General features: G+C 40.6%; 2 protein-coding genes and 1 long non-coding RNA gene across 6 annotated transcripts in view; all 3 read left to right on the top strand.

The window, feature by feature from the left end:
• The window catches only part of LOC125258304, a 725,453-nt gene that overhangs the window by 370,838 nt on the left and 335,663 nt on the right, over positions 1 to 18,952 (top strand).
• Positions 2,185 to 9,306, top strand: LOC125258303. 2 transcript variants are annotated; one of them, XR_007182582.1, is made up of 3 exons: positions 2,185 to 2,640; positions 2,740 to 9,104; positions 9,204 to 9,306. XR_007182582.1 is itself a non-coding variant. In XM_048175203.1 (2 exons), the coding sequence occupies exon 2, from the start codon at positions 2,903 to 2,905 to the stop codon at positions 8,795 to 8,797; it is 5,895 nt and encodes a 1,964-aa protein (XP_048031160.1). In that variant the 5' UTR covers positions 2,185 to 2,640; positions 2,740 to 2,902; the 3' UTR covers positions 8,798 to 9,306. The 2 variants fall into 2 exon arrangements, 1 of the variants encoding a protein (XP_048031160.1); XM_048175203.1 differs by having other exon boundaries at positions 2,740 to 9,306.
• LOC125258339 lies at positions 15,059 to 18,350 on the top strand. Of its 3 annotated transcripts, XR_007182592.1 has the most exons (4): positions 15,069 to 15,671; positions 15,946 to 15,996; positions 16,693 to 16,786; positions 17,998 to 18,350. It is a non-coding gene; the product is annotated as an uncharacterized LOC125258339 (long non-coding RNA). The 3 variants fall into 3 exon arrangements; XR_007182591.1 differs by having other exon boundaries at positions 15,059 to 15,316; positions 15,573 to 16,786; XR_007182590.1 differs by having other exon boundaries at positions 15,075 to 15,996.

The raw sequence follows: 18,952 nt of genomic DNA, 5'->3' as shown, positions 1-18,952 counted from the left end.
GCTTTTCCCCATACACTATTAAGACCTGTGCTGGGGTAAATCAGACTTCTGGACGGAGAGCCATCAACTTTATGATAGAGTCGATAGACGGACGAACAAAACTCTCACTGCCAACCTTAATCGAGTGTGATATGCTGCCGGATGATAGAACAGAGATTCCCTCTCCAGAGGTTGCTCAGCATTATCTGCACTTAAGGCCAGTTGCAAATCAAATCCCTGCAGTTGATCCCGATGCTCCTATTCTCTTACTTTTAGGAAGAGACATTCTGAGGCTGCACAAAGTTAGAGAGCAAATAAATGGACCCAATGATGCTCCATATGCTCAGCGACTGGATCTCGGATGGGTGATAGTTGGGGAGGTATGCTTGGGAACAGCGCATCGCCCTTTGAGTGTGAATGTCTATCGAACACATGTGCTCAGTAACGGTCGCACATCATATCTCACTCCTTGTCCAAAACAGATTCAGGTGAAGGAATGTGTAGATGGAACACCAAAGCAACACTACATGTTACCAGATAACAATGGGAAATCAAGTTTAAGGAAAACAACCGATAACTTAGGCTGTGCAGTGTTCCAAACAACGCAAGACGATGACAAACCTGGTCTTTCTGTGGAAGACAAAACTTTTCTAGAAATCATGGGCCGTGATGTCTTCCAAGATTCTGCAAATAGCTGGGTTGCACCATTACCTTTTCGCTCTCCAAGGTCTCGATTGCCAAATAACAGAGATCAGGCTATGAAACGCCTCATATCACTGCGCAGAACTCTAGATAAAAAACCTAAGATGAAAGATCAGTTCATTGAGTTCATGCAAAAACTTTTTGACAATGACCACGCAGAGAATGCTCCTTCTATAGACAAAGAAAAAGAGAGCTGGTACCTTCCTATGTTTGGTGTGTACCACCCGCAAAAACCTGATCAAATCAGGGTTGTGTTTGACTCGAGTGCAGAGTTTGAAGGCATGTCACTTAACAAGGTATTACTCAGTGGGCCTGATTTAAACAACACACTCCTTGGGGTTCTTATGAGGTTCCGCAAAGAGAGCATTGCAGTGACAGCGGATGTACAGCAGATGTTTTATTGTTTTGTTGTAAGTGAAGACCACAGAGATTATTTACGGTTTTTGTGGTATGAAGACAACAACCTAGACAAAAGGATAACTGAGTACAGGATGAAAGTCCATGTATTTGGAAACAGTCCTTCACCTGCTGTGGCAATTTACTGCATGCGATGTGCTGCTCTGCAAGGAGAAAACGATCATGGCTCTGATGCAAAGCACTTTGTGGTGAGAAATTTTTATGTTGACGATGGACTGACTTCAGTTTCCACTCCTGAGGAAGCCATTGATCTCTTTAGAAACACACAAAAAATGCTTGCAGAGTCAAATCTTAGATTACACAAAATTGCATCTAATAGCAAAACAGTTATGGAAGCATTTCCCAAAGAGGATCATGCCAAAGACTTGAAGGACTTAGACCTAGGAGTTGATGATTTGCCTGTCCAACACAGCCTGGGTCTCTCTTGGAACCTGGAGACTGATAGCTTTAACTTCCAAGTGAATCAAGAAGAGAAGCCATTTACGAAAAGGGGTGTTTTATCCACAGTGAATAGTCTATACGACCCACTTGGATTTCTTGCTCCGGTTGTAGTCCAAGGAAAAGCTTTGCTCAGAGAACTTTCTTCTGAACAAAGTGACTGGGATGCACCTCTTTCAACTGAAAGACAAGCAGAGTGGAACGAATGGAGATGTTCTCTAAAGACGTTGGAAAATTTGCAGATTAAGAGACCGTATGTACCTGTTCCACTGTCTGCCACACAAAGGAAGGAATTATGCTTCTTTTCGGATGCCTCCACAGTTGCAATAGGAGCAGTGGCTTACCTTAGGGTAATTGACGCTGATAACCAATGTCAAGTTGGGTTTGTCTTAGGGAAAGCAAAGTTAGCCCAATTACAAAATATTGTGCAGTGCCTCGATTCAACAGTAATGCAACAACATGTCAGTAACGGTGTTAATTCTAATACCTGATCTGATATTAATGATTCATGTACAGTCAGATGTTCTTTGTCTGTGTGTCAGTAAATCAAACCAGTGACTAAACACTCAACTTCACATTGTTCCCTTTCATGGGAACATCGACGCTGCGTAGTCGCTTTGGGAACGCCTCTGCGCGTTTTTGTCTTGAAGCACTCGTGAAATCGAACCAATAGTGTGACGGGACGTCAGTGCGGGTGACGTCACGGACCAGGAAGCTATAAAGCACTCCTGAGAACAAAGAACGCCAGCTTCTGTGTCTTCAGCAGCGCTCTGTGTTATCGTGTGTCTTATTTGGTGTTGTCTGTCATTTACATATACAGAAACGATCTCTTTTGTTTGAGAACAAGAGTATCAGTATTACACCACATATATATGTATGTGTTGCTCTTAGAAATCAAAATTGTATTTTTCCTGTATTATTTTAATATTTTATTTGTATATATTGTTAATTATTTCCCCCGGGACTTTTATTTTGAAATCGCGATCTGATAGCGCTGAAGTGCGCATGTTCTAGAACGGGCAGAAACGAGAGAGAGACAAAGATGACGCAGCACAGCTCATATATGCGATCTTTTAACAGTTTATTCTTGGAAAACATTTGACTGTAAGTAATTTACAAATTTAGTCAAGTTATAGATGTTTGTAGCAAGCGATTTAACTGCCTGTAATGTTTATTTACATATTTTATTTTCTGTATTTGCAGTTTTACAGTAAAGAATAATAACCAAGAAAAGTACGCCTTGGGACTTTATTCTAAATGTTCACTATCTGTCTAATGGAGCACAGTCACGTGCTATAAGGGCAGAATAGTAAAAAGTCAACATCACAGCGGAATAAGCTTAACAAGATCACTGCATGAACAGCTCATGATACTGCGGTCTTCTAAGACAGTTCCTCCCCCTGAAGATAAAGTGCAACGCACAATGGAGCAACAACAAGGAGCAAGCTATCAACCAACTGAGGAAGGGGAGCATATAAAGACGTTCACAGAGCCTCTTCAGCAGATTGAAATACGATCTCGATCTTCCAGGTCATCATCAAAAAGATCAAGCACAAGCTCAGCAGCCATGAGAGCCCGAGCAAAAGCAGTTGCAGCACGCGCTCAAATTGCCTATGCAGAAAAAGAAGCAAATATGATAAAACAAAAAGCGGAACTTGAAGCAAGTATGTTGAAACAAAAAGCAGACTTGGAGGCAAGTCTACACATCTTACAAGTGGAACGTGCAGCAGCAGTCGCTTCAGCTGAAGCAGCAGCATATGAGGAAGAAGAGGAAGAGCTTGAAAGTGGCAAACTTCATGTAAAATCAGTTCCTGACATGCAGCCAGTCAATGTTGCTCAGCGGACCTGTGAGTATGTACAACAGCACTCAAGAGAATCTTTCACAGAACACCCATTCAATGATGAGCCCGTAGAAACCAAAGTTAAGCCACCATTGACTTCAGTTGTGGCTGGTGTTGATTATACCCTGCTGGCGCCACCTAGTGCAGATATAGATCATCAGCGTCTCTTAAGCCAAAAGAATGGTGCTGTAAAGAAAGAAACAAAAAATGAGAATGATGTGAAACGAACATCATTTCATCATTCTTCACAATATGTACCAGAGACACAAGTTCCATCAGATCTAACTAAATATCTGATTAGACGTGAAATGGTCAGCTCTGGTCTTCTGAAATTTGATGATTGCCCAGAGAACTATTGGGCATGGAAAGCTTCTTTTGTTAACTCAACTAATGATCTGAATCTAACAGCCAGAGAGGAGTTGGATTTGATGGTGAAGTGGCTAGGAAAAGATTCCTCTGAACAAGTAAAAAGAATAAGATCTGTGCATGTTCTTAATGCAACAGCAGCAATTAGTATGGCTTGGCAGCGCTTAGAGGAGTGCTATGGAGCACCTGAAGTGATTGAAAACGCACTTCTAAAGAAAATTGAGAATCTACCGAAATTGTCAAACAAGGACAACCAAAAATTGAGAGAGTTAGGAGATATTCTTCATGAACTGGAGTGTGCAAAGGCTGATGGGTACCTTCCGGGTCTTGCCTATCTTGATACTCCACGTGGGGTTAATCCAATAGTGGAGAAATTGCCCACAAGCCTCCAAGACAAGTGGATAGTTCAGGGGTCCAAATATAAGGAGGACCATCAAGTAGCATTCCCACCCTTTGTCTTTTTCTCACAATTTGTGAGAACTCAAGCTAAGATAAGGAATGATCCCAGTTTCACATTTTCCACCTCTAGTAATCAATTAGCATCAAGCAGAGCCGAACCTAACAAATTCAGCGGAAAGAGTGCTATATCTGTACATCGAACAGAGGTGCTATCTCAGACGTTAGACCAGCAGTATAACCAGCCTCAGAAACGAATTGAAAGCCCTGATCGACTATGTCCTATTCACCGCAAACCTCACCCTCTCAAAAAGTGTAGAGCCTTTAGAGAGAAATCAATAGAGGAGCGCAAATCCTTTCTAAAAGAAAATCATATCTGCTTCAGATGCTGTGACTCTACCAAACACATTGCGAAAAATTGCAGAACTTCAATCAGATGCTCTGAATGTAACAGCGAACGACATGTTGTGGCTTTGCACCCAGATTCAACAGTCTTGATTTCAGAAAAGCCTGTCAAGGAGAAAGAACAATGCGGGGAGCAGACTGATAGCTCACTCACCTCAGTTACTTCAAAATGCACAGAGATATGTGGTGAGTCCAGTCATGCAAGATCATGTTCTAAAATTTGTCTGGTGACAGTGTATCCTGCTGGCAAAAGAGAGAAAGCAGTCCGGGTTTATGCTGTCTTGGATGAACAAAGTAACAGATCTTTAGCCAAGACAGAGTTTTTTAATCTTTTCGAGATCAAAGCCAGCTTTTCCCCATACACTATTAAGACCTGTGCTGGGGTAAATCAGACTTCTGGACGGAGAGCCATCAACTTTATGATAGAGTCGATAGACGGACGAACAAAACTCTCACTGCCAACCTTAATCGAGTGTGATATGCTGCCGGATGATAGAACAGAGATTCCCTCTCCAGAGGTTGCTCAGCATTATCTGCACTTAAGGCCAGTTGCAAATCAAATCCCTGCAGTTGATCCCGATGCTCCTATTCTCTTACTTTTAGGAAGAGACATTCTGAGGCTGCACAAAGTTAGAGAGCAAATAAATGGACCCAATGATGCTCCATATGCTCAGCGACTGGATCTCGGATGGGTGATAGTTGGGGAGGTATGCTTGGGAACAGCGCATCGCCCTTTGAGTGTGAATGTCTATCGAACACATGTGCTCAGTAACGGTCGCACATCATATCTCACTCCTTGTCCAAAACAGATTCAGGTGAAGGAATGTGTAGATGGAACACCAAAGCAACACTACATGTTACCAGATAACAATGGGAAATCAAGTTTAAGGAAAACAACCGATAACTTAGGCTGTGCAGTGTTCCAAACAACGCAAGACGATGACAAACCTGGTCTTTCTGTGGAAGACAAAACTTTTCTAGAAATCATGGGCCGTGATGTCTTCCAAGATTCTGCAAATAGCTGGGTTGCACCATTACCTTTTCGCTCTCCAAGGTCTCGATTGCCAAATAACAGAGATCAGGCTATGAAACGCCTCATATCACTGCGCAGAACTCTAGATAAAAAACCTAAGATGAAAGATCAGTTCATTGAGTTCATGCAAAAACTTTTTGACAATGACCACGCAGAGAATGCTCCTTCTATAGACAAAGAAAAAGAGAGCTGGTACCTTCCTATGTTTGGTGTGTACCACCCGCAAAAACCTGATCAAATCAGGGTTGTGTTTGACTCGAGTGCAGAGTTTGAAGGCATGTCACTTAACAAGGTATTACTCAGTGGGCCTGATTTAAACAACACACTCCTTGGGGTTCTTATGAGGTTCCGCAAAGAGAGCATTGCAGTGACAGCGGATGTACAGCAGATGTTTTATTGTTTTGTTGTAAGTGAAGACCACAGAGATTATTTACGGTTTTTGTGGTATGAAGACAACAACCTAGACAAAAGGATAACTGAGTACAGGATGAAAGTCCATGTATTTGGAAACAGTCCTTCACCTGCTGTGGCAATTTACTGCATGCGATGTGCTGCTCTGCAAGGAGAAAACGATCATGGCTCTGATGCAAAGCACTTTGTGGTGAGAAATTTTTATGTTGACGATGGACTGACTTCAGTTTCCACTCCTGAGGAAGCCATTGATCTCTTTAGAAACACACAAAAAATGCTTGCAGAGTCAAATCTTAGATTACACAAAATTGCATCTAATAGCAAAACAGTTATGGAAGCATTTCCCAAAGAGGATCATGCCAAAGACTTGAAGGACTTAGACCTAGGAGTTGATGATTTGCCTGTCCAACACAGCCTGGGTCTCTCTTGGAACCTGGAGACTGATAGCTTTAACTTCCAAGTGAATCAAGAAGAGAAGCCATTTACGAAAAGGGGTGTTTTATCCACAGTGAATAGTCTATACGACCCACTTGGATTTCTTGCTCCGGTTGTAGTCCAAGGAAAAGCTTTGCTCAGAGAACTTTCTTCTGAACAAAGTGACTGGGATGCACCTCTTTCAACTGAAAGACAAGCAGAGTGGAACGAATGGAGATGTTCTCTAAAGACGTTGGAAAATTTGCAGATTAAGAGACCGTATGTACCTGTTCCACTGTCTGCCACACAAAGGAAGGAATTATGCTTCTTTTCGGATGCCTCCACAGTTGCAATAGGAGCAGTGGCTTACCTTAGGGTAATTGACGCTGATAACCAATGTCAAGTTGGGTTTGTCTTAGGGAAAGCAAAGTTAGCCCCTCGTCCAGCTCACACCATGCCTCGCCTGGAATTGTGTGCGGCTGTGCTAGCAGTAGAAATGTATGAAATTATCAGGGATGAGATTGATGAGGAAATAGACTCAGTCAGGTTCTTCACGGATAGCAGGATAGTCTTAGGATATATCTATAATGTCACCAAGAGATTTTATGTATATGTAGCAAATAGGGTAGCTCGGATAAGGAAATCAACACATCCTGGACAGTGGTGTTATGTGAATACCAACAACAACCCAGCAGACCTTGCCACCAGAGCTGTATCAGCAGAACGTTTGCAGTACACATGTTGGTTTTCTGGACCACAATTTCTACTCCAGAGCAATGCCCAAGAATCGGCTGAGACTTTTGAATTGGTGGAACCTGATGCTGAAATTCGACCTGACATTTCAGTCCTGGCAACAAAGATTTCTGCAGCTCAGTTAAGCTCTCATAGATTTGAGAGGTTCTCTAACTGGAAGACTCTCTGTAAGTCAATAGCTCGACTAATCCATATTGCAAGATCCTGTTGTGGAAAAACAAATGAGGCTCATTGCAAAGGTTGGCATTACTGCAACAAACCCTTTAGCCCAAGTGAGTTGACACAAGCCACGAATACAATCATACGCTGTGTGCAACGCGAAACATTTATGGAAGAGTTTGAGTGCCTTGAAAATAGAGTAGTCCTTCCAAAGCAAAGTCTCCTCCAAAAATTAAATCCAGTAATTGATGATGGTTTGCTGAGAGTTGGAGGTCGCATATCTTTATCAGACCTGTCTCAAAGAGAAAAGCATCCTCTCATTATTCCACAGAAACATCATATTGCCACCCTCCTGGTAAGACACTATCACAACCAAGTAGCACACCAGGGACGCCATTTTACTGATGGAGCCATTAGAGCTGCCGGATTTTGGATAATAGGGAGCAAACGTCTCGTTTCCAACATCATTCACAACTGTGTTATCTGCCGCAAGTTAAGAGGAAGATTGCAGACTCAAAAGATGGCAAGTTTGCCGGCAGATAGACTGTCTACTGAACCACCTTTTACTAACGTGGGCATCGACGTGTTTGGCCCATGGAGCGTAGTCACACGTCGTACAAGAGGTGGCAGTGCAGATTCAAAGCGCTGGGCAGTGATTTTTGTGTGCCTGTCTGTCAGAGCAGTGCATATCGAGCTGATTGAATCTATGTCTACGTCAAGTTTCATCAATGCATTGCGGCGATTTTTCTCCATCCGTGGCCCAGCAAAAATACTTCGATCTGATAGAGGTACAAACTTCATAGGTGCCTGCAAAGAGTTGAAAATCAATGTGAATGACCCTGAGTTAAATAACTATCTCAGCGACTCAGGATGCACATGGATATTCAATCCACCCCATGCTTCACACATGGGGGGATCTTGGGAGAGACTCATTGGAGTTACTAGACGAATTCTGAATGGTATACTGATTCAAAAACCCACACGCCTCACACATGAGGTTTTGTCAACTCTAATGATGGAAGTTATGGCAATCATCAACGCAAGGCCTTTAGTACCAGTGTCAACGGACCCAGACGCACCTGAAATACTCACTCCAGCATTGTTGTTGACACAGAAACTAAATGCAGTTTTAGCTCCTGAGGGAGAATTTGATACAAGTGATCTCCATACAAAACAATGGAAACAAGTGCAATGTCTCGCCGATACCTTTTGGAAAAGGTGGCGAAGGGACTATTTGTCAACACTGCAGAATCGCAAAAAGTGGATTGATGAGAAACCAAATGTAAAAACTGGTGATGTCGTGCTTTTGAAAGAAAGTCAGGTACCAAGGAATAACTGGCCTGTTGGACTTGTTGTAAAAACCTTTCCAAGTGCAGACAAAATGGTTCGTAAAGTAGAACTGAAAATTGTTGACCAAGGAACCACTAAATTCTTTCTGAGACCAATCTCAGAACTAGTTGTTCTCTTTTCTCAGGAATCGTAGAGACTTTCTGAAAGTTAAACGCAAGACAAAGTTAAATGTCAGTAAATAGTGGCATAATTTCATTATACCATGCGGGGGAGTGTGTTGCTCTTAGAAATCAAAATTGTATTTTTCCTGTATTATTTTAATATTTTATTTGTATATATTGTTAATTATTTCCCCCGGGACTTTTATTTTGAAATCGCGATCTGATAGCGCTGAAGTGCGCATGTTCTAGAACGGGCAGAAACGAGAGAGAGACAAAGATGACGCAGCACAGCTCATATATGCGATCTTTTAACAGTTTATTCTTGGAAAACATTTGACTGTAAGTAATTTACAAATTTAGTCAAGTTATAGATGTTTGTAGCAAGCGATTTAACTGCCTGTAATGTTTATTTACATATTTTATTTTCTGTATTTGCAGTTTTACAGTAAAGAATAATAACCAAGAAAAGTACGCCTTGGGACTTTATTCTAAATGTTCACTATCTGTCTAATGGAGCACAGTCACGTGCTATAAGGGCAGAATAATGTATATAAAAGACACTATAATGGTGAGCAAACAGCATCAGACCGTGTGTTTCCCTACTTTCATTACTTCACGGGTGGGCATACACACGAGCTCTGTGTTGTTTGTCTGGGAGCGGAGCATGCCCAGGCGGCCCTCGAGGGGGTTGTTTGCGAGCATTGTAATATAAAACCTCTCCACTCCTGCCGGGCGCTCTTTGAGGAAGGTGCCGCGGCTCGCGTTCTTCGTGGTCGGGTCCCGCGAATCTGCCGAGGCAGAGCGGCGGCTCAGGTCATGGAGTTCGCAGATGAATTTGGCAGAGGGGTTAGAGACGGGCGCTGCCCTTTCCCTGCCCTTACCTGCCAGTTTCAGTGCCGTCTCCCAGGTGGAAGCACGCTCTGCGGTTTCTTCCCCCGGGTTGAGGCACCGGTACTTCACATGTCCAGCTCTGAGGAGGTGGCAGGTCCCGAGGCAGGCGCGCATAACCGTGGCAGGTCCCGAGACAGGCGCATATAACCGTGGCAGGTCCCGAGGCAGGCGCATATAACCGTGGCAGGTCCCGAGACAGGCGCGCATAACCGTGGCAGGTTATGCGCGCATAACCGTGGCAGGTCCCGAGGCAGGCGCGCATAACCGTGGCAGGTCCCGAGGCAGGCGCACATAACCGTGGCAGGTCCCACGGCAGGCGCGCATAACCGTGGCAGGTCCCGAGGCAGGCGCGCATAACCGTGGCAGGTCCCGTGGCAGCTCCCCCTTCCACGTATTAAAGATTTTACTCCTACTGCAGCGCTGCCCAGGCTCTGTCCGCCTGTCAGGGCTGTGACACCGGCAACGGTAAATGGCAGTGAGCCCAGCCCACACATCAGAGAAGTGTCAGCTCTTATTTTGAAAAGGGCTTATTGAAGGGGCGTGACATCACATTGAAGCAATACCCCTGATTGGCTGACTACACGTGTGGATCGTGGTCACACACTCTGCGGAAAGATAGTGCCAAAAAGATCTGTAGACGTGTGCAGAGGGATCTGTGAATGCCCTGTGATCTGCAAACACAGATTCAACACTTGCATGCTGAGCTTTGCACAGAATGTGTACGAATGTCTTTTTACAGTGGTTTGAAAATACAAGTTAGACCATGTTTGTTTGCAAATTGTAAGGAGGGCATTTGTAGATTTTTTAATGGAAAAAACAGCGAAACAGCTGTGCCAAAATTCTGAAAACAAATGCAACACAATCTACAAATAAAAAATGACCCTCATGCGCAGACAAATCACTTTGCATTCATTCAAATTCTGGTTTTCAAGTACAAGTCACTGCTTTCTATTTGTGAATCATGAAGAGTCTGTTTGTGGATTTTTTATCTATTTGTAGATTTTGTTTTACATTTGCAGATCATGAGGAGTTTGTTTGCAGATTTGGAATCTATTTACAGATTGTGTTTTACATTTGCAGATTTTAAATTTATTTGTAGATCTTGTTTTGTGTTTACAAATTGTAATATGCATTTTTGACTCATAGTCTCTTCATTTTCAATGATTATGGCATTATTTTGTCACAACAGCGAAACAATAGTGTCAGAATTATGAAAACAAATGCAACACAATCTACAAATAAAAAATGACCCTCATGCGCAGACAAATCGCTTTACATTCATTCAAATTCTGGTTTTCAAGTACAAGTCACTGATTTCTATTTGTGAATCAGGATGTGTTTATTTGTGGATTTTTAATCTTTTTGTAGATCATGCTTTATATTTGTGGATCACAAAGAGTTTGTTTGAGGACTTTGTATGTATTTGTAGATCTTGTTTTACATTTGCGGATCATGAGGACTTTGTTTGCGGATTTTTTATCTATTTGTAGATTGTGTTTTGTGTTTACAAGTTGTAATATCTATTTGTGAATTTTAGTCTGTCCATTTTCAATGGTTTTGGCATCAATTTACCCCCATAAAGCACCGCCTCTGGAGAAGAAGATCAATGCCTACTTCATCCCTGCCTGTTTAGCCCCACCCACCGATTCACGCATGACATGCAATAGCATAGGTAGCCTAAGTAACATAGGCCTATGTGGTGCTAAACCGGTTCGAGCTACCAAGCAATAAGCATGCCGTTGAGGATTACAAAATATTGTGCAGTGCCTCGATTCAACAGTAATGCAACAACATGTCAGTAACGGTGTTAATTCTAATACCTGATCTGATATTAATGATTCATGTACAGTCAGATGTTCTTTGTCTGTGTGTCAGTAAATCAAACCAGTGACTAAACACTCAACTTCACATTGTTCCCTTTCATGGGAACATCGACGCTGCGTAGTCGCTTTGGGAACGCCTCTGCGCGTTTTTGTCTTGAAGCACTCGTGAAATCGAACCAATAGTGTGACGGGACGTCAGTGCGGGTGACGTCACGGACCAGGAAGCTATAAAGCACTCCTGAGAACAAAGAACGCCAGCTTCTGTGTCTTCAGCAGCGCTCTGTGTTATCGTGTGTCTTATTTGGTGTTGTCTGTCATTTACATATACAGAAACGATCTCTTTTGTTTGAGAACAAGAGTATCAGTATTACACCACATATATATGTATATAAAAGACACTATAATGGCGAGCAAACAGCATCAGACCGTGTGTTTCCCTACTTTCATTACTTCACGGGTGGGCATACACACGAGCTCTGTGTTGTTTGTCTGGGAGCGGAGCATGCCCAGGCGGCCCTCGAGGGGGTTGTTTGCTAGCATTGTAATATAAAACCTCTCCACTCCCGCCGGGCGCTCTCTGAGGAAGGTGCCGCGGCTCGCGTTCTTCGTGGTCGGGTCCCGCGAATCTGCCGAGGCAGAGCGGCGGCTCAGGTCATGGAGTTCGCAGATGAATTTGGCAGAGGGGTTAGAGACGGGCGCTGCCCTTTCCCTGCCCTTACCTGCCAGTTTCAGTGCCGTCTCCCAGGTGGAAGCACGCTCTGCGGTTTCTTCCCCCGGGTTGAGGCACCGGTACTTCACATGTCCAGCTCTGAGGAGGTGGATATTGTGATATTGATTTGAGGACTCGCCACCTCACACACATATCGTGTTTCAAAATCACACGTTTATTCTAACATCAAAACATCAGTTGTGTTTGAAAGCCATGATTATTTTGTTTAATATTCAGACCGTGAAATACTTGTCTGATTATTTTCTCGATTTAACTGAGAAGTTAAATATCTTTCTGAATTTGTCAACTTACAAATATTGAAGATATATTTGTATATATAAAGAAAGTGAACAGCAGTTTGAGTTGCGTTCCTTCCAGTGCTATACTACAAAGCGAGTAGGGGATGCACACGATGTTTTGTTTGCTGAGAGTGGAGCATGCACGTCAGTTCACAGCTGACAGTGTTCATTCATAAAAATGTCCCGAAGTGTAAAGAGAAGTATACACTAGCGAGAGTTTTTAGCTCCACTCCTGTTGGCTTTATTCTCGAGGGAATAAAAGTCTAACGCAAGGCTCGAATCTCGCGTTTGCCGCGGCAGCGCGTGGATTAAGCCTGCAATAAAGAACATATAGCTCGGATCTCGCGTTTGCCAAGGCAGCGCGCAGATTAAGTCCGCAATAAAGAATACGGCTCGGATCTCGCGTTTGCCGAGGCTGCGCATAGATATCGTGCCCGTAATATATTTTTATGTTTATATATATATATATATATATACGTTTATATATATTTGGAGGGAACTGAGTAGACGGGAGTTCCCTTTCTCTCTTTCCCTATAATATTGCAAACTATTACGAGCTATAATTCTTTTTGTATTCTAATATATTCAGCCTGTCATTTTTGACTATTTGTTTTTGGCTGCATTTAATTTGAGAATTAAATGAAATATTGAATACATTAAATTCTGAGGAATTTAAAAAGAAAAGAGGCCGGTCTGCCAACCCTGCCACCTCGTGTGCTTCAGGGCGCAGCGGTTTCCAGTGATCCTCCAAGGAAAGGAGTCAGTTCAGTTGTTACCTGCCGGTTCGCCATTTCAGGGCACTGGTCTGACCGTTCATTCAAAAAAAAAAAAAAAAAAGTGTCGCCACCCGTGCTCCCCCGCAGAAAGCTTGGGGACCGGGACAGGCAACACAGCTGAAGTCTTTGTGGAATCTGCGGACTGTTATTATCACCAAGAAGGCTTCGAAAAGGTCCTGACGCCAGTGGCATGGGACAATCGAGGGTAGCCCCCTTCCGAAGAGGGTTCTTTACCACACTATATGGTATCCGCCCCTCCTCGGTGCCCTCAGGGGGCCGTTCTGCCAACCCTGCCACCTCGTGTGCTTCAGGGCGCAGCAGTCTCCACTGACCCGCTGAGGAGGGCCTCAGCGGGTCTCACACATCTCTACTTTTCATTCCAGCCAGATGATCAACCAGTAGCTGCTCGCATCTCAGCCTGCTTGATGGAAATTTCCGACTTTCACCTGGATGACCTTTACCTTCAACTCCACCTTGCCAAGACAGAAGTTCTCGTGGTTTCAGCCACCCATCCTTTGTGTTATAATCAATCAGTTAAACTTCACAGACTACAGTGCTGGAACTGCCTGATCTTGAAGATTTGCCCAGTACAACATTGGGAAGACCAAGCCATTCCTATCCGAAAATGCTACACAACAGAACAACAACTGGCTCTGCAAGCCTGTACCTATACGCCCTCCAGAAGCTTGCGCTCTGAAAGTGAACAGCATCTTGTGGTGCCATCCCAAAGGGGCACAAACTCACTTTAACTGACCTTTACCTGGACTGTCCCATGCTGGTAGAATAACCTTACTAACTCAAACCATTTTCAAGAGACTGCTAAAGATGCATTTTTTTGTGTGTGAACAATTGTCCTGATGATATTTTCTGATTAACTGAAAAAAAATAATTTCTATGCATACTGTGCTAGACTAACTGGAAATTGTCATTGTACTTATTGTTGCATCCATTCCCAGGTGAAAAAAAAAAGTACATTTCTATAATGTACTTAAAGTGCTCTGTTTTTGTGCACTAATTTTGTACTTAATATACTAAAAATTCTTCTTTAGTACTCCTTAAGATAATCTTGAGAACATCTAAGTGTACTCAACTGTGCTATTTTGAGACAGCATTAAATATGAACTAAAATGTGCTTTTAATATACTATCTCTGTATTTAAAAAATATATTTAATTACCACTTGTAGTACACTATGGATTCAAATGTACTATAAGTGGTATCTAAATAAATTTTTTTAAATACAGAGATAGTATATTAAAAGCACACTTTAGTTCATATTTCATGGTGTCTCAAAATAGCACAGGTGAGTACACTTAGATGATCTTAAGAAGTACTAAAGATACATTTTTAGTATATTAAGTACAAAATTAGTGCACGAAAATAGAGCACTTTAAGTATATTATAGAAATGTACTTTTTTTTCCACCTGGGTTGTACTCCTTGTAGTCACTTTGGATAAAATGTAATCATATGTATAAAATAACAGCAATATTACAGTATAAAAGTATACAGAAATTGTCTTTTAATGTAGATGTTCTATATACTAAGCTTGAATTTCCTATAATTTAAGTAACTTGACATACAATGTCTTATGTATACTAATACCGTACACTGTAAAACCTAACTGTGGAATTCACTAAATGAAATAAGTTCATTTTACTTAAAACTTTAAAAAAGTTAATTCAACTTAACAAATTTTGTGATGTGAACTCAAAAACGTATTATATTAAGTAGAACTCAAACTAAATAAGTCACTATGTTATTTTAACTTTAATGGTTTAAATTACAGAAATTAATTTAATCTAGTAGCTTACGTCGTCTATAAATAAATAACTAAAAGCTATCAAATAAACACACAAACAATAATAAATACATTGATCTGTTTCATATTAAGCCTACACACCTACATTAAGCCTTTTTAAAGTAATTACATTTATTCATGTCAAAGTATTACCCAAGTGCGTTTCTAGGCAACAAAAATCGCGCCGGCGCCATTTTCCCTCCTTCAGTCGCAGCAGGAGGACGGGCTCATGCAACGGTCAAGAAAAATAACAGGTAAGCATTTCTAACTACTTTATTCATATTTGTGGCACTTTTGAACGTTTTCGGTTTTGTTCTCGTACCTATTTAATTGAAGATTAACCAGCTCGGTAATACTAATTTGTTTAACGTTTGCTAGCAAACAGTCGAGGCGCCAGGCCGCCAGCCAACACGTTATCCAAGTTATCGACGGCAGGTGAAATGCTGTGTTTTTGTACCCCACAGGCTGTCTGTGGTAAATTAAGAAATATTTTTTTGTGCTTTCTCACAGTCGGACTCAGATAACGCGACTTTTATATTTTGAGACGGTTGGCAGACCATCTTCCACATCTCTCTCGCGCGCACGACGCCGCAGAAACTACAGCAACAGGTAATGTAAACCCACCCATATTACAACCTTTAAACTTATTGTTAATATTTATTTATGACCCGCTTCGTAAGTTTCACATAATATATCCTTGTAATGCTAATTCAGTTTACTAAAGCAAGCCGAAGCCCCGGTGAACAGAGGCTCGAGGGTCGTTTATGATGGCTGTTTTGCTAACGTTAGTTAACATTTAAGACTGTTATTTGCTCTTCACGTTTTCTAATGTGAAACTCATAATAACAATTTGTTGTCATGCTTTTGAAATTAATCTTTTCAGAGCAAAGACGTTGAAAGGTGGTGTGATATCAACATGGCTACAATAATATGAGTAAGTATAATTCACATTGAACAAATCGATGTGCTTTAGTATGGTACGAAATGCAAATTGTCACGTTATGAACATGTTAAATGCATCTTTCTTCAATTTAAATTTTTAAATTGCTATTTTTGCAAATGTATGTAATGATGACCAGAAATTTATTGCAGCACAAATGGTAAGTATATACTGAAGCAATACAATATTTGTTTTTGCAACTTATTATAATGAAATTTAAATCTAAACATATTGATCAATACATACACAGCCCACACAAAAAATAATACAAACCTCAACTAACATCAAGCTATATTGGTTCTTGCACACCACATGAATGGCATCATGACCTCCAAGGACCAATGATGTTTGATAATGTATTGTCACCATTTTCTGTATTGGCAGAGAGAATAACAACTTAAATTTCAGTCTGTCTTGTCATGTTGTATTGCTTCAGAAGAATACTGGTTACGTCTTAAGTTCTGGTTATAGCTGACTTTATTAATATGGATAGAAAAATTATCTGTTGTGTTATTTTCCACTGGCACTTATCCTGAAGTTGACTTGGGTTTGTATAAAGGTGTCAATTAATTGCTAATCCTAGGTTGCAGTGATTGAAAATTGTCTTATCATGAATCATAAAAATAAACTGACCATAAATGTTGTTTAATTGTGAGTTAAACTAACCTAATTTTTTGTTTTGTTTTCAAGGGCTGCATTTTTTGACTTTGATGTCATTCGAAGTACGATCTGGCGGGTCTTACTATCTGTAAAGAAGAGTCTGCCGATGTTTTTAAGACACAAGGTAGGTCAAAACAACATTATATTTACTTAGCAACATTTTAAGCTTTTTGCTGACATGAGCATAAATGCATGGTGTGGGTAACTGTGTTTTTATGTTCCTCTTGAAGCTGAACTATCCTTTTAAAGGGTTAGTTCACCCAAAAATGAGAATTCTATCATTAATTACTCTCCCTCATGTCGTTCCACACCCGTAAGACCTTCAGAACACAAATTAAGATGTTTTTGATGAAATCAGATGTTAGTAAGGCCTGCATCGCCAGCAAGATATTGTACACTTTTAATGCCCAGAAAGCTACTAAAAACATTTAAAACAGTTCATGTGACTACAGTGGTTCAACCATAATATTATAAAGTGGCTAGAATATTTTTCAACAATATCTAATGATTGCCGATTTCAAAACACTGCTTCATGAATCTTCAAAGTTTTACGAATCTTTTGTTTCGAATCAGTGGTTCAGAGCGCCGAAGTCACTGATTTCAGTAAACAAGGCTTTGTTACATCAAGTGTTTTGAAATGTCAATGGTTCATGTGACTTTGGCAGTTTGATAGCCGCTCCAAACCACTTATACGAAACAAGATTCGTAAAGCTTCATTAAGCAGTGTTTTGAAATCGACCATCAATAGATATTGTTGAATAAAGTCATTTTGTTTTTTGGCTTACAAAAAGTGTTCTCATCGCTTTATAATATTAAGGTTGAACCACTGTCACATGAACTGTTTTAAATATGTTTTTAGTAGCTTTTTAGACATCTGAAAGTGTTCAATATCTTGCTGGCGATGCAGGCCTCACTGAGCCACCAGATTTTATGAAAAATACCTTAATTTATGTTCTGAAGATGAAAGAAGGTCTTACGGGTGTGGAACGGCAGGAGGGTGAGTAATAAATGACAGAATTTTCATTTTTGGGTGAACTAACCCTTTAAGCACCACCTTTCTTTAGTTAGTGCAATAAATTTATAACTTTAGGTTGATGCCAAATTACATTTTTATTAATAAAAATGAACATTCAAACAACTCTGGAAGACATGTTGTGAAAATTAAAGTACTACAGGGTTTTAAATAAGCACACCCTATTGAGTAAACATTACTCCAAAACCTTCACAATGTTATTTTCATTTATGAAAATTTAAATATGGTGTCTGCTCTGACAAGGGTTGTTTTTATGTGTGGTGACATACACTAACACAATTTTTTTTCCCCAATGCGTTTAGAAAAAGGAGCTTGACCAGGTGCAGAAGGCAACACTCACCATCATTGCTGTAGAGGAGGAAGAGGGAACTTTTTACCTTTTAACCCACTGGATATTTTGATTGTCTTTGAAGATGAGGTGATGTCTGCCAAGTCAGTGCACTGCCTTTGGAGTACACTTAGTTCGTACAGAAAGTACTGTTGAATTACCTTTCTTACATAAAAATTATCTACTCTGTTTCTGGTGGTGTTAGAACATAGTTATTTTATATTATTAATTTAATTTTACAAACTTTTACAATTTTAAAATTAAAATTTTTAAACAAACATATTTCCTTGTTTGTGCGGTCTTATACTTGGAGGGAAAAAAAATCTAAGATTGTTTTAAAGTTATATTTTTGACTTGACAGCCCAATTATTTTATGCTTGAACATTTTGTGAATTAACTGTTGTTTTTCAATAAATACTTAAGAATACCCTCTTGTTCTGTCATAATTTTGTGCCAATGTTAAGTTTTGCTTAGTCTTACGTAACTTTATTACTTTGAGTTGGATTAACTTAAACCATTTGCCGCAATCTGTTTCCTAAAACCATTTAAGTAACGATATAGTTGTTAAGACTTAGTTAGATTTGTTACCTGAACTCAAACTGAATGAGTGGAATAAACTTAAAATCTTTAAGTTGACTTTACTCTTATGATTGACTAAACCAACTCTAAAATTTAAGTGAATTTAACTCAATGCATATGAGTTTAGAGTACTTATACATATTAGTTTTAAAACTTAAATGGTTTGAAGCAATTAGTTTCCTCAAATGGTTTGAGTTACCGCAACTTATCGGGTTTTACAGTGTGTGAATTCACATAAATGTAAGCAATGCCCCGGTTTCACCAATCAAACTGTAATATCCGTGATGTCCAAATCGTCAGTTTTTCATAAATGCAATATTTGTCTCTGATGAGATGGAGTGCAGTTGAAT

The sequence above is a fragment of the Megalobrama amblycephala genome, linkage group LG22, assembly GCF_018812025.1.
Source record: "Megalobrama amblycephala isolate DHTTF-2021 linkage group LG22, ASM1881202v1, whole genome shotgun sequence".
Classification (NCBI taxonomy): Eukaryota; Metazoa; Chordata; class Actinopteri; order Cypriniformes; family Xenocyprididae; genus Megalobrama; species Megalobrama amblycephala.
The sequence above is the reverse complement of the archived record's forward strand: the minus strand, read 5'-3'. Positions and strand labels throughout refer to the sequence as shown.

Bases quoted from the DNA above. Each gene is read 5' to 3' on its own strand.
- LOC125258303 (XM_048175203.1), top strand. From the start codon at position 2,903: ATGATACTGCGGTCTTCTAAGACAGTTCCTCCCCCTGAAGATAAAGTG.